Consider the following 15,409-nt stretch of genomic DNA (forward strand, 5'->3'; position numbering starts at 1 on the left):
AGTTCTCTGTGTGTCTGTCTTTATGTCTAAGCATGTCACAAGAGACCTTAAAGCTGTCCGGAGAGAATGTGGTTCAAATCCCCGATTTTAGAGCCATCCTGGGATTTTTATAGTGTCTAGTTCTCTAGATCAAGGCATCCCCATTTCAAGTTTTGGGCACACGGTATATGGTTTAACATTAACCTTCTCGGCCACATGTGCGTTCATCTCTGCACTTGACACTAAGCCTTCATAGTGACAGAGACTTGATAGCAAGCAGGCTCAGGCATGTCAAGTGCTCTGCTTTAACATCACACACACACACACACACACACACACACGCCCTCCCACGTCCCACTACTATCAAGAGTGATTTTATATAAAAGATATATTCAGCCCTTCAGTTCTTGTTATTATTTTATTGTTGTTTGTATTTAATCTTCAATAACCCCACCACTCCAATGTTATTGTTACGCTGGAGGCTAATAGCAAATGTCTTATGTATGTACACCCTTGTCCCTGGCTCTTTGAGTCTTCCATTCATCTCCCTTGAATTTCACATAGTATGTTACTTAGCCATGAATACTGGCAGGCTCAAAAGCTATGGCTAACATTTGTTGAAATATCAACATTCTGCCAGCCATTGTGTTTTCTGGCTGAGGTAGGTCATGGCCTTTGAGCATCCTTGTATGTTCTTGTTTTGTCTGCCAAGAACGCAAAGTTCTGGTTCCCTTTTATCCAGGTCATTTCTCAGCGTCACCCTGAAGAATAGACGAGTGCCTCGGAGAACAGCCAGGTGATCTTCACTTACAACCAGTCATTCTGCAACTTATTGGTCCCTTCCTGCAGCTAGTTCACTGTGTGGCCAGGCAGCTGTCATGGGCCTTGCGTTGCCTTCACAGGACTTTGGGGAACTGGGCAAGACTTAGAGAAGCTGTGAAGATAAGCACGGAGTTCTGCTTCGGCTATCAGCAATTCATTTCCTTCTGCCAACATCTCGCTGCAGGTTAACCTGTTACAGATGCTGCCTGTAGACTTCCTGACACTTTGTGCATCCATTATCACATCTGGTACCCATATGCCTATTAAAATTAACACAGTCAAGGTGATGGGGAGATGGCTCAGTTGATACAGTCCATGCCATGCAGGGATGAGGACTTGAATACACCCCCCCCCCCCAAGCTAGCATAAAAAGCCTGGTTCGGGGACAGGCTATCATGCCTATGATATTAATGCTGGGGGTGGAGACAGAGACAGGAAGATATCTGGGCTGGCAGGACAATGTGTCTAGTACAGTTGGTGAGCTTCAGGTTCAGTGAGAGGCCATGTTTCAAAAAATATGGCGGAGTTGCTGGAGAGATGGCTCAGCAATTAAGAGCTTTGACTGGGCAGCTAACAACCTCCTCTAACTCCAGTCCCAAGAGATCCGATGCCCTCTTCTGGCCACCACAGGTACTGCATGGACATGATGCACAGATGTGCAGGCATCAAAGAATCCATACATATAAAATTAAAATAAAGAAAAATATTTAATTAAGAGGAAGGCAATTGAAGAAGACACTGAACATCAACCTCTGGCCTCCACACACATACACATGTGTACATGTACTCTCTCTCCCTTTCTCTCTCTCTCACACACACACGGATAGAAAGAAGAGAAAACTGAAAGGGGCAGAGAAAAAAATGTATACATCCACAGTATGTACTACAATCTGTAAACAAGAGGTGAACCTTCCACGTGAGAAGCTCTAGCTTCTTTTTGTAGCTGTGGTCTGAGCATTTCTAGTGTTCAACACCTCTGGTCAGCAAAAACTGACCTCTCCGTCTCAGTCCTTGCCCCCCGACTGCCTAACGTGGTTATGTCACTCAACATCACCTGATATTTGTATATCCAAGTGTGTTTGCTTACCAGCTATGATTTGAGCAGAGTTTGGTCTGTTATGCTCAACACTATCATGCTAATATCTAGGATGCTGGCTAGACCAATGATGTTGTCCAATGAACGCTTTTAGAGTGATTGACTGGGTGAGTGAGTGAATGAAGACCCTTTGAAATTATTAGAACACTGAGAAAGAATTATCCAGGAATGCCATCTGATTGATTGGACGAAGCCAGTGGAAGTGTTTTTACATCATTTGGCCACTAGAGGATGCTATTGATCGTTGTCTTATTTTTTTTTAATTTATTTTTTATTTTGTAGGTGCCATCTTCAGAGATTATTCTACGTTCTTAGACGCCCCCAGAAAGAAAACCGGAGATAAGATCATGCCTGCAGCCAAAACAGAGTGCTGCCTCTGCTCCAGCGTTGTTGAACAAAACTGTTAAAATCTCTATCAAGAATGAGCTCCAAAATAGGAAACTCCCCCAGAAGGCAAGAACACGTGGAATGTGCTGAAAGATAATGCCAAAAAATAAAGCTCCTCTCCCAGGGCAGCTTCTGTGAGTATGGAGATGTCACCAGCTGGACAGGTGACCTCGTGTTTCCACTGTGTCTGCCCTCAACTCCTTACTGTCACATCAGCACTTTGTCAGGGCTGCTGAAAGTAAGGACTTTTATAATGCGAGGTCCTAGCCTCATGGTTTCAGTTGACAACCTCCAGATGTGCTGGAAAAGTAGCCATTTAGTCTTTTTACTAAGTCCTGTTCTGTAACCCCCCTGTGATAAGGTCTGTGTGGTTGTGGTGAGAAATAAGGAGGACACCTGTCTCAAGGTCAATTCACTTAGGAATGACACCAGAACTTCGAAGGCTGGCTTCTACAGGAAACCCAAAGAAGGCTTTTGGTAGAAGGTGAGAAAGGTGGTCTCTCTAGTTGGGAGAAGTTAGAAGGTAGAATTTGATGATAATCAAAAATCTTGGCTTAGCAATATTTAAAGGTACAACTTTTTATTTGGCTGTATCTAGTAATATTTTCTAAATTTTATACTTAATTATTTAACACTTGAACTTTAATTTCTTCTCATTTAATAATTAGTAATTACATATGTCACTTTTGTATTATGTCACATTTTAAAGACATACTATAAAGCACAAAAAACTATAGGGAGAAAATGTTATTAATATGACTTTCAGTCTTATATCTAGTCCCATGGATGCCTTCATGCATGCCTCCCCCTAAATGACAGGAGCTAACAAATGAACACATGATCTTTTTTCCTTTAATAAAATGAAGCAGAAAATGGAAGCCCCAGGGGGAGTTTTTATTTTTGTTTCCTCTCAACAGAACAGGGAACTTACGACTATGTAGAAGGCCCCAGGACACACAGACCAATTCAGTGAACTCTGGTAAAAATCCATGCTGTATTTGACAGAGAGACACTCCAAGAGAGAATGAAATATAAAGCTCAGCTGTCACATAGAAGCTCCGAGTCACAAGCTTTCAGTTTCTTCCTGGCCCACACCACCAGCGCAGGGCCAACAGCCACAGCCCCTCCATTGGGGTGCAATGTGAGGCCTGGCAGGTCACCCCGTACTAGTGGGGTAGCACATCTTCCACCTCTAGAGTGAGGAATGGAAACAGTAAGTCCCTTAGCCACTTCAAGCTGCTTCTGCTCATGAGCACGGGCAGGGTGTCCACGAGAAGGTCGGGGTTTATATACTGCAGGTGGAAAAACATATAGCCCAGTAGCCGAATGACGATCATAATCACGAAGAAAAGGTATCGGAAGTGCCTGTGAAGAGCAATTCATCATTAGCTTAAACAAGCAAATGGGATATGAAATAGCAAATGGCTGGTGAATTGCTTTCTTTTTGGCAAAGCGTTTGGGGTGCTTAGGAGATGGGGGTGGAGATGGTGAATGCAGATGACAGGAGAACACAGAAAAGCCATGGTTTAGTGGTCAAGCATTGAACATTGCCTTCATGACATGCAAGTTTTCCAATAGAATAGATGACTGTCTGGGCACTACATATGGGGCAGGCCTTTCGGAGGTTAACAGTAAAAGTTTAAGATGCTCACACTGCAAGCCTGATGGCCAGTGGTGCCTTTCATGTCTCCTACAGCAAGCAATTCTAGAAAATGAAGATAACTCTCCTTATTCCAAAACATTGAAAAAGAAAAGACAGAATTAAAGTGACTTTTCTCCCCCTGTAGATTCTTAGCCTACGGTAAGACAACAAAAGAAGTTAGTGTACCCTGTCCTCTTTTTCCAAGAATGTAGCAAAGGTTTGGATGCAGAACCTACAAAACTGAAAGGGAGCAACGCAGTGGGAACGTAAGAGGAACTGAAATGTAACCTATGACTTCCATCCTGAGTTTCTCGGAAGTGGACACTATTTCCTTCAGCTACTTAGACCGTGTAAGCTTGCCGTCCTAACTCTGTACACAGAAAGAAAGGAAGAGTTCGGAGAACTCCGAGGCTGCATGATGTATCTCTCTGATGCTAATGCTCATTCTTTTGGCCTGTATCCAGTCAAATAGCACAGCGAATGTGGCTTGTACCAACTAGGTCAGGAGCATGATTCTGCCACTTACCTAAGCAAAAACTTCTTCTTCTGTTTCTTAATGATGTTCTTTTCCTGTGGAAAGTAAGGAACATGAAAACTAGGGGTGACCAGAACCTCAATGAAATGTAAGAAGTGCGGTGGGGCGGCTGCAAGAAGAGACTTTGCAGTTAGGTCATCCAGCTTTGTATCCTGGCTCTGCCTTCCCTTTGCCCTCACCTCCCCAATGTCATGGTGTGGTGCCAGGCAAAAGAACCTTTCTTCCTAGCCCCAGAATTTAAAAAAAAAAAAAAATATATATATATATATATATATATATTGTGTATACAGTATTCTGCCTGCATGTATGCCTGCTCAACCAGAAAAGGACACTAGATCTCATCTTGGATGGTTATGAGCCACCATGTGGTTGCTGAGAATTGTTCTCAGGACCGTTGGAAGAGCACCTAAGTGCTTAAGAGCCTCTGAGCCATCTCTCCATCCCATATCCCCAGAATTAAAACAACAAACAAACAAACAAACAAACAAAAAACAGAGGAGGGAGAGTGAGAGAGACAGCCCTGGAAGAAAAGTCCAACTGTAGGCAGGCACACTCACCATGTTGCTTTGAATGGTCTCGACCAGAGTTGAGCCAGGTCTCACCACTTGGGAAGAGTCCTTCTGGGCTTTGGACCTGGATATGCAAACAACAAGGAAGATAAGAGCCAGTTATCCTGCTGACAAGCGCTTTCCTAAGTCAAGAAACACCTGTGGCTTGGTTGAAATTCATAGCTTCTCAGCACACAAAGATGTTGGGAAACATGACTGATTTATTTTCAGTTACTTCCAATGGGTTTCATTATGGCCTTTCTTACATGTAAGTTAGTATACTTTGTTTTAATTTATTACCCTTTTAACTGCCTTCTTGTCAACTGCCTCTAACCTCCCCACTTGATTCCCTTTTTCTCCCAAGAGCCTCCAGCTTCTGCCTCCCTGTCTTATGGATCCTTCCCCCTTTTTGATGGTGAGAAATGAACTGAGGACCTTACATGTTCTAGGCAAATGCTCTGCCACTGAGCTGTATCCCAGTCCCATTCTTTCCTAGCCAGAGTTACTATCGCTCTGATACAACACCATGACTTGGGGAAGAAAGGGTTTATTTGGCTTACACTTCCACATCACTAAAGGAAGTCAGGACAAGAACTCAAATAGGGCAGGAACCTGGAGGCAGGAACTAATGCAGAGGCTGTGAAAGGGGTGCTTACTGGCTTGCTCCCCTTGGCTCTCTCAATCTCCTTTCTTTTAAAAAAATATTATTTATTATAACTTATTCACTTTGTATCCCAGCTGTGGCCCCCTCATTTGTCTCTTCCCAGTCCAACCCTCCCTCTCTCTTCTCCACCTATGCCGCTCCCCTAGTCCACTGATAGGGAAGGTCCTCCTCCCCTTCTATCTGACCCTAGTCTATCAGATCTCATCAGGACTGTCTTCCTCTGTGGTCTGGCAAGGCTGCCCCCCAGGGCAAGGTGATCAGAGAGCCAGCCACTGAGTTCATGCCAGAGACAGCCCCTTTCTTACAGAACCCAGGACTGCCAGCCCAAGGATGTCACCACCCACAATGGGCTGGACCATCCTCCTCCAATCACTAATTAAGAAAAAGCCCTATAGGTTTCCCTACATCCCGACATCATGGAGACATGTTCTCAGTTGAGGTTCCTTCCTCTCTAAGGACTCTATCATGTGTCAAGATGACATAAAAGCTAGCCAGCACACATTTCCTTCTTAAGAGAAAGAGAATGTGTGCCTAAACTGAGCCTAAATCTCCGGCTGACTTTCAAATGCCCAGGGCTGTCTGTGAACATCCCCACTGAGGTTGTAAAATCCCACTGGCACATGAACAGCCAGCAGAGATGGACTATGTGGCTCTAATCTAACATCAGAATGACATCCTGAAACTTCCCAGTCTGGCTGTCTTTCATTCTAGTGGCCTAAATTCTAAATTTTTCCTCCATGTTTTAACTGCTCCATACATAAAATACACACAATGGGTTTGGCCTGACCTCTCAGGCCAGAAGGTATAACATTGGGAAAAATAACTTCCTGTCATTCTCCTCTCCCAATCGCCACCTCTTCTCTAACATCTGCCTGCTTTTATTCTTTCCAAGCCTTCTGGTCACTGTTAGAGTATCTGTTTTATTTAGAGAGTTGTTTCCTGTTACAGAATTGATCCAGTAAGTGTATCCAGCATTTTCATGGATATTTACTTTTATAGTAATCAATAAACATGTAAAGAGAGAATTGGCATAGGCTCCTAGCTCTTCCATGGTAAAGTAGTTTGTGTCAGACCAAGCTACTTCCAAAAGTAGCTATAACAGTCATGAGCAGTCATGAGTCATGGGTCAAAAGGACACATGCCCCTGAGTCAAGTGAAGCACACACGGGAGGCTCCATGTTTACCTAGGCTTTCCTTCACAAACATGTGCCAACTCTCAGTACAGGAAAACAGAGTCCAAGCAGAAGGTGAGGAGGCAGAGTCTGGAGTTCAATTCAAAGTAAATACTTAAGTGGGCTTCCCTGTCAATGTGGGAGCTGACTCCTAGTTACCTCTCTGGGTAACTCGAGACTCAAAAACAACAACAACAACAAACAGCAAAAGCAAGGTCAATGGATACAATACAGTACATAGAAACCTATGTATTCATATACAGTAGTAACCAGCAACCCTAAAATCAAAAGAACATAACATTTACAATATCAAAACCTATCAGTATGATTAAAGATGTACAAGGATACTCCATAGAATAACAATACACTATAGAAGAGTTAAAAAGGATCTAAATAAATTGCCATGGAGGGCCTCTGAAAGGCTCTGCCCTGCAGACTATCAAAGCAGATGCAGACTTATGGCCAACTGTTGGGCAGAGTACATGGAATCTTATGTAAGAAGTGGGAAATAGTAAGATCTGGAGGACAAGAACTCCACAAAGAGAGCAACAGAACAAGAAATTTGAACACAGGGGTCTTCCCAGAGACTCATACTCCAACCAAGTACCATGCATGGAGATAACCTAGAACCCCTGCACAGATGTAGCCCATGGCAGTTTAGTGTCCAAGAGGGTTACATAGTAATGGGAACAGAGACTGCCTCTGACATAATCTGATTGGCCTGCTCTTTGATCACCTCCCTCTGAGGGGGGAGCAGCCTTACCAGCAGCCTTACCACAGAAGATGACAATGCAGCCACTCCTGATGAGATCTGATAGACTAAGATCAGAAAGAAGGAGAGGAGGACTTCCCCTATCAGTGGACTTGGGGAGGGGCATGCGTGAAGAAGGGTGTGGGAGGGTGGGGCTGGGAGGGGAGGAGGGAGGAGGGTGGGGCTTATGGGGGATACAAAGTGAATAAAGTGTAATTAATAATAAAAAGGATCTAAATAAATGGATGGACCAAGTTGGAACATTGATTAACTTCCAAACTTTATTTACATACTCTACTAATTGTAATAAAAATCTCCTTAAATTTTTATTATTTTGGTAGCAATTGAAAGACTGATATAAAATATTTGTATTGAAATTCATGAGTCCAAAAATAGCCAAAACAATTCATGAGTCCAAAAATAGCCAAAACAATCTTAAGAACAATACACTCGCAGATAATATCCACCATGTATCAAGGTTAACTATAAAGTTAGAATAATTAAAATAGTTCCATATAGGTAAAAGGACAGAGACATAGATTAACTCTACAGAAAACAGAACCTGTAAAAACAGGCTATAGACTGCAGACAATTGTTTCATCTAGTACAACAAAGGTGTGTGTACCCAATGACCCTTCAAAAATGGAAGAGTACATCCATCAAAAGGCATACATGAGTACATTGTATAGCAGATTTTAATATGATAAAACTCAGTGATAGTTCATACACGGAATATTGTAAAGAGCAAATCACATGATGTAGTAGAGATAAAACTCGGTGAAAACCCAACATAAGAGACTATGGATTGAACTTATGGAAAAATTGAGGATAGAGTTTTACAAAGATCATACTAGTGGTTATTTTTGCAAGGGATATTTGACAGGATAAAGGGTTAAATGAGACTTCTGGGGCTTATTATATTCTATATGTGGATACACGGAAAAAGTTAACAGTTATGAAGTGAAGATGTGTGCAGCCTGTGCATATTGTATCATATGTGATACAATTAAAGAGCGTACACAACAATCACAACAACAAAGTTTCAAGTCCTGAGAAATATATCTACAGCTCTCTGATCATCCATATGTCAATGTCCTGGGAAAGGTTGTGACACATACAGATGCCAGTCATTTGTACCTTGCATGTAGGTATCTCTTCACTATGGTTTTTCCTTCTGAACATAGTTTGAGTCAGTTGGGGACACTGTGCTCAACTAAGGATATATGAAGAGAGCATTGTAAAGAGATCTCAGGTCCCAGTTACTGGGAAGAGCAGTAGTATCTGCTCTTCGGATGAGTGTTTGGTCTGGAGCATGAACAGAGGTTGCCAGAAAGGACCTGCTCTACGTCCTTCACTCAGTGACAGCAATTGTTCTCAGGAATGCTCTGTCCCCCAGGGACTGCCTGGGACAGGCACTGCAAGCCACCAGTGTGTGTGTGTGTGTGTGTGGGGGGGTGTTTCCAAACTTACATTTCTTTCTCAAGCAGCATCACTTCTTGTTCCTTCTTCATCTCCCTCAGAATGTCTTGATATTTCTTCCCATGATGGAGGGCATCATAAATAAGAATTTTGGTCTTTATTTCAAAGTCACTAATAGGAATATCCCGCTAAAATGAACTAACATTCCATAGACTTCACACAACAGGGTGTACAAAGTAGGGGGTGTTATAATAAAAAAATCAGAGGTTATAATGACAGGATGGGCATAGGAAAACACAGGTTCCTCTTCTAGACCTTGCTTGTACTCAAATCACAGCCCTGAGCTGGACTGAGTTCCCCCAGCATGCAGCAGAGCTACCTGAAGCTCCCATGTCCTCCTCAGAGCACCTCAGAATTGCTAGACAAATGGGTTGAGGAAAACAGTGTATGACCAGGGTCCAGCACACTGTTTGGAACATTCACATTTGTTGGCCATTCCGTTGAATGAAAGGCATTTCCCCATGGCAGATGAAAGCAGCTTTCTCCTGGCTTGGGGACATCTGCCTCCATTCTGACTTTCCTCAGTAATATTCTACCTTTATGTAGTGGGCCTGGTCTTCACAGAGCTGATAGACAGATTGGTAGTCACTCTCCATCTAGAAAAAGAGGAAAACCACAAACCACATGAGTTCCACCCTGTACCAAGTTTTGGCTGCTTCCCCGGGAACCTGCCTAGTCCATTGGACACGTGGCCAGTTACCTAGCAACTCCTTACTTGAAGGGAAACAGCCACTTCCCAAAGTGTAGAGCTCATCATTCAGGCATAGGGACAAATTTTGAGTGGGGGATGTGGAGAAACTTCACCCACGTGACGCTGTGTCTCTCCAGAAAACAGGAGGAAATGCAATAAGCACCATTGGATTTGGGATTCTACAGGGTATTTGGGGAAAGTGTGTGTTTCTAAAATGCTAAGGCCAGTAATATGAAAGTGTTTTTTTTTTTTTTCCATCTGCCTGTGAATCAGAAATTCACTTGCCAGATTTTTCTGCTCCATCCCTCCCATGCCTGAAAACCTTTCTGAAGAGCCTCAACTTTTCCCCCTATTTATGTCCTACGTAGATTCTTAGTGGAAAAGGCACTGGTTTAATCTAACCTTGGCTATTTCCTTCTCTTGTTGTGCACAGGACTCAGTTGAATTTTGTAGTTTCACCTAGGGAAGATAGTAATAGCAGAAAATGAGTAGCATTCCCTTGTGCAAGGAAAACTCAGGCCAGCAGAAAGCAAACTCAGGGCGGCCATCATGCATCATGCAATTATCCCAAATGATAATTAAGGGAGGATACAGCCATGATCCCTGTTTTGCAGAGGAGGAAACAAAGGCACAGAGAAGTTATGTACATAACTCAACCAAATGTCAGAATGGCAGAGCTGACGTTTAAGCCTTGGTATGCTGGCTCTCCTGTGAATCCAGGCCATTCTCCTTCCTCCTACTAATGACCACCAGCCTTTTTCTCCCCCTCATTCAGGATGGTTCAGGCACTCTCTCTAAATCACATGTGGGTCACAGAAGCCATCCAACTGGTTCAGAGAAAAGCAGAAAAGGGGCCTTTTGATGGTAGGTTCAGCCAAATGCCACACTTGTCCCCTAAAATTACAGAGAGCCTCCCAACCTGTTTGCACACAATTTGAGTCCATTTCATTTGCTCTCTCAATAGGTATTTGTTGGACATCTTCTGTGTTCTAGGCACTGGCTTGCTGACATATATAGTCAGTAATATTGTCAGTTGCTTTACTTTCTAGTAGAGGAAAAAGAAAAAAAAATGAAATTTGAAAATAAAATTTACTCTATGAGCCGCAGCTTCGCGAACCATATAAGTTCATTGATATATCCTTATATAACCATGATAATTAGCATTTCCTTTCCTCTTTGATGTCTGTATTTGTGTGTCCTCATTGAGATATAAAGTTCTCTAGGGAAGACCCCAATAACTGTTTGGAGTGTGTTTCATTAACTGACGAGGCTTTCGAGCCAGTCCCTCCATCTGAAGGCAATGTAATCTCTGCTGTTTCTAATGTGCACAGCAGTGTTAGGATGGCCCCAGAGGAGTAAAGGACATTGTCTCACTGCATAAAAGGACACACCTAGCATCATGCCTAGGAGAAGTCATGAAAACCTTCCAGAACCTAGGACATGCGTCCCCCAAATTTTCCAGTTTGCTCTTCTTACCTTCAATTCTGCCATTTTCTTCTTCAGGGTTTCTGGTTCAGGGCCAGCACTCTTAAGTCCTCTTGAAATCTGAAATACCATTCCAGAAACTGTGAACTCACCAAGGCAAACAGATGAGCTAAAGGTTAGGCTGGAGTCTTAGCTAGTAGAACAATTGCGGTTACTAATTCAGTTACTGACATATGTCTATTTGACCCTTGTGGAAGTTGCTTCAGTCCAGACTGAGTGGACAGCCTCTTCTTATTGTTATTTTAAGAATCATATTTATTTAAAGTGTGTGTGTGTGTGTGTGTGTGTGTGTGTGTGTGTAGGTATATACATGTGAGCACAACTGTCTTTGGCACCCAGAAAATGGTTTCAAATCCTTGGAGCTTGAAATAGAGGTGATTGCGAACTACCAGGCCTGGGTACCAGAAACAGGACTCAGGTTTTCTGTAAGAGTATGTAAGGTTTTCTGCACTAGTGGATATCCTTTTCTGTGCCTATGACCATCACAGATCCATAACGAAGAGAGGAGAATGGGCATAGCAGTAGGGAGTTGGGGAATCAGTGGGAGCCTTTGTTCACGTTATAGTTCAGCTTTCTTCTCATACCCTGTTGTGACCAGGGGACAAATACTAGCTTGGTGTCTGTTTGAAGACTCTGAAGGTGATGGGGGACAGAGATTTTACTGCCTTCTCCTTGTTTTTCTGAGTAGAGAGTTTAGGAAGATTATTTAGAAATCAGTCATATTTCAAGGATAGAATTTAGTGTGTGAAAAAAAATCTCATTTGTTTGTAGCATATAATCAATTTTTTTATGTGGTTACATATAATTGATAAAGATATATGTATGTGTGTGTGTGTGTGTGTGTGTGTGTGTGTGTGTGTGTAATTCTGAATATCCCCCAAGCTCACCTCTTATGTCTATTGCCCATTCTAGCAGCCTTTTTTTTGTAAAGACAATGTTGTAGGAAATGGGGCACCTTACAACCTGTGGTGTCTCCTTACCTTCTTCTGGAGTTCCATCACATTCCTGCTTAGGTTCTTGTTCTTTTTCTCCTGTAGGAAGAAAGAATCCAAAAGACAACCAGATTCTGCTCTCAACCTTCTGCCTCACCCAGGCCACTGACGTAATATGTAATATGTAGGGACGAGATTGTCAGTTCAGAAAAATGCACCCAGGTCTTACATGGGGGACGTAGGACAGAGTCAAGGTCTTGTCCCCATGCCTAGTGCCTCATTGTCACAGCACTGCCCCAAGCAGCGGTTACTTCTATAGCCACAAGGTAAGGAACATATGTGGCGCCTCTGGGGAGACAATGGAGTGATGCCTGCAGAAGGCATCCTAGGGTCTCTTTTAGAAGTCTTCTCACCAGCTTTGCTGTCTCCAGCTCCAGCTCCTTCAGGGCACTCTCCTTCATTATTATGATCTCATTGAAGTCATCCCTCTCTGGGGCTCTTCCTACGGACAGGGCAATATCTCTTTCAAGACTGAAAAACATAAAGTCGTTCAGGTGTGGCTCAGTCCAAAGGAAGCTGTCACCAAAATCACACCACCAATATCTTGGAGATCTGGAGTGAGAGTTGCAGCAGAATGTCAACTAAATGAAGAAATAGAGCCCAAAGATCTGTACCAAAGCCTTCTGAGGGCATCGCAGTTCACATTTCAGGATTTAAATAACACGCTGAGCTTTCCACCAGTGAACCCACCCCATTCCATCCTTGCTTCCCTCTATTCTGTTTCACTGACCTTTTTATAGATTCTTCTTTCTTTTGAATCCTTCTGAGAAGAATCTGATTGGCCTCATCCAGCTTCTGTAGATCTTTTTCAAGGTCTGCATTCAGGTATCTGAGATTCTGTTTTATGGCTTCTAAAGTTGATATTTCTGTTACCTCATGCCTGCAGGAAAAATGTCTTCATGACTAAACTCAGCACAGAACACCACAATCCTAAGAAGACATTCCTGAGTTCTCACCCACTTTCCAGGTTCCTGTTGGAGACTAATAGGTTTGACTTATTTTCCCAGGATAAACCAACATCTCCAATATTTCTCCTAAAGTAAACGTATGTCAGACTCATTTTAATTTCAAATATTATAAATGATACTAAGATGCAAATCTTTTGCATTCGAAGGGAAAACCATCTTTTTATATGAACAATTGTATTCTAACTTGTTCACTTCCAAGATTTCATAAGGAGAATATTGAATCTAAGCAATACCTACAAGGCATTTAGCTGGAAAATGAAAGAAATTTAAGTACTTTGTCACAAACTTGGGAATTTTCTGTCTAGGTCTGTCAGAATCCTAGGCTTTGTGGGAAGGAGAGAGGGGGATGGATCTTTGTGGGAAGGAGGGAGGGAGATGGATCATTCCCCTAAACCAAGTCAATGAATGGTCTGGGTAACAGGATAACTTTTGTAAAGTCCCACCATGGCAGTGTGATGAAAGAAGGGAAAATAAAACTGAAATTTCTTTCAAGATTCTCAGGCTTAATGAGAGAGCATCTGCACAACTGTGGTCTGAATCGTTGGAAACTTCTAGAGCAGTAATTTTTTTTTTCTGGTTCCCTGTTGTTGGATTACTTACCCATCATCCAATGGGTTCTGTTCAACGTCTTCCATCGTTGGCTTCCTAGATGTGAATACAGACATCTGTTATGAAAACGAAGGACTTCCCATCCATTCAGCATGTCACTACCCAGAAAGGAGATGGCAAAAGTGAAACACTTTTCAGATAAAACAGGGTTAGGATAAAACCTTTTGTATGTTCTCACTTTACCAGATCCAAACCCAACATTTTAAAACTTGATTTGGGGATCTCAGAACCAATCACATTGCAATTAAAAAATCTTTAAAATTTCATCTCCTTCGATCCTTTTCCTTTCTTGTTTGCACTTACTCTAGTTGGTAAAATGTAAAAGGACATGTGATAGAAACATGTATGTCTACTGACAAATACAAAAATATTTTCTTTTCAGCTCAAACCTTCAGGGACCCCCCCCAAACAAAGCAACAACAAAGAGCCAAGAAATTGGCTATCTAATTTCTATTAGCCTATTACTCTTTGATTTGTCACCAAGCTCTAGAGAGTAAAAGCTGAGTTGATCCTGAAACAGTAGCTGCAGCAACACGATACCACTACTGGGAAAAAGACAGAGGCATTACGTTTTGGAGGAAACCAAAGGCTGCTATTTCATAACCACCACAACAGCACTAAAGTTCAGAGCCAAGTCTTAGAAAGTCAGAATACCAAAATGCTATCCTCCTTTCATATTTCACCTTCTACTTTAAAGCTCTTCATTTTAATACCTTTTGAAGCTCATCCCCTACCTGCTTTTCTTTAATAATTTCTGCTACAGTTTCCTTTTCTTCCAGAAGTCTCTTTACCCACAAGAAACCTCAAACTGTGCTAATACCTTTTAAAACACAACTTTCTTTTTCCAACAAAGATTTCTTCTGTTCCAAAAAGGTTTACTTTCCAGCTATATGATAGAACTGTCACTCAAGGGGTTGCCTTGCTGACTGAGTCCCCACATATAACTGGACTGTTTACTCTGGCTGGGTGGGGCAGCATGTCATAGTGGGATAGTGACATCGTCTTGTCATCTCAGTAGCAAAGTGGGAGAGCCCAGAGCTTCAGGGCATTTATGAAACATGAATAGGTCCTGAAGAACAAACTGGGCAAAGCCAAAACATCTCCTGAGGCAGTAGCCGTCTGTAGGGCATGGCTGCATGCACGTATAATCCCAGTGACAAGAATGTTCTTCCCTAGAACTTGCTGGCTAGCTGTCTATTGAACATGTTAACATCCCAAATCTCTAGACCCAGCAGTGGTTATTATCACTCTCATTTCTCTTCCATGGTCTTTGTGTGGCACCGTCACAAGTTATTGCTGTTAATGACAAAGTGTGCACCTCCATTGAGTTATCCAGAGGGTATAAGGTAGGAAAGTCAGAGTGAAGGCCAAAAGAATCCTAAGGGTGTCTGAGCTTTGAGTTCTACCACATGGTGCTTTTGGAGCTATAAAACTTATCCACCCCACATCCAAAACTGGCCCTCTAGGTCACTGGGAAAGAAAGGTAAGATGTTTTGAAGGTGGCAGGAATATGAGAAGATGAGAAGTTGAAACAGAAGAGAGAAAAGAGGACTGTTAGGTCCAGAGACCCAACTCTACTGCTCACTCTT

The 15,409-nt window shown here is 42.5% G+C and overlaps 1 protein-coding gene across 1 annotated transcript; it reads right to left on the reverse strand.

Moving 5' to 3' along the window:
• Positions 1-3,450: 3,450 nt before the first annotated feature.
• Positions 3,451-13,846, reverse strand: LOC129672550 (transmembrane and coiled-coil domain-containing protein 5B). The gene is made up of 11 exons (XM_055602420.1): positions 13,812-13,846; positions 12,974-13,123; positions 12,597-12,714; positions 12,232-12,282; positions 11,243-11,311; positions 10,169-10,225; positions 9,612-9,671; positions 9,067-9,131; positions 5,019-5,094; positions 4,453-4,496; positions 3,451-3,649 (listed from the first exon to the last, which is right to left on the reverse strand). The coding sequence occupies exons 1-11, from the start codon at positions 13,844-13,846 to the stop codon at positions 3,451-3,453; spliced, it is 924 nt and encodes a 307-aa protein (XP_055458395.1).
• Positions 13,847-15,409: the final 1,563 nt, after the last annotated feature.

This window comes from Psammomys obesus, unplaced genomic scaffold (assembly GCF_907164565.1).
Source record: "Psammomys obesus unplaced genomic scaffold, mPsaObe1.curated_primary_1811, whole genome shotgun sequence".
Lineage (NCBI taxonomy): Eukaryota > Metazoa > Chordata > Mammalia > Rodentia > Muridae > Psammomys > Psammomys obesus.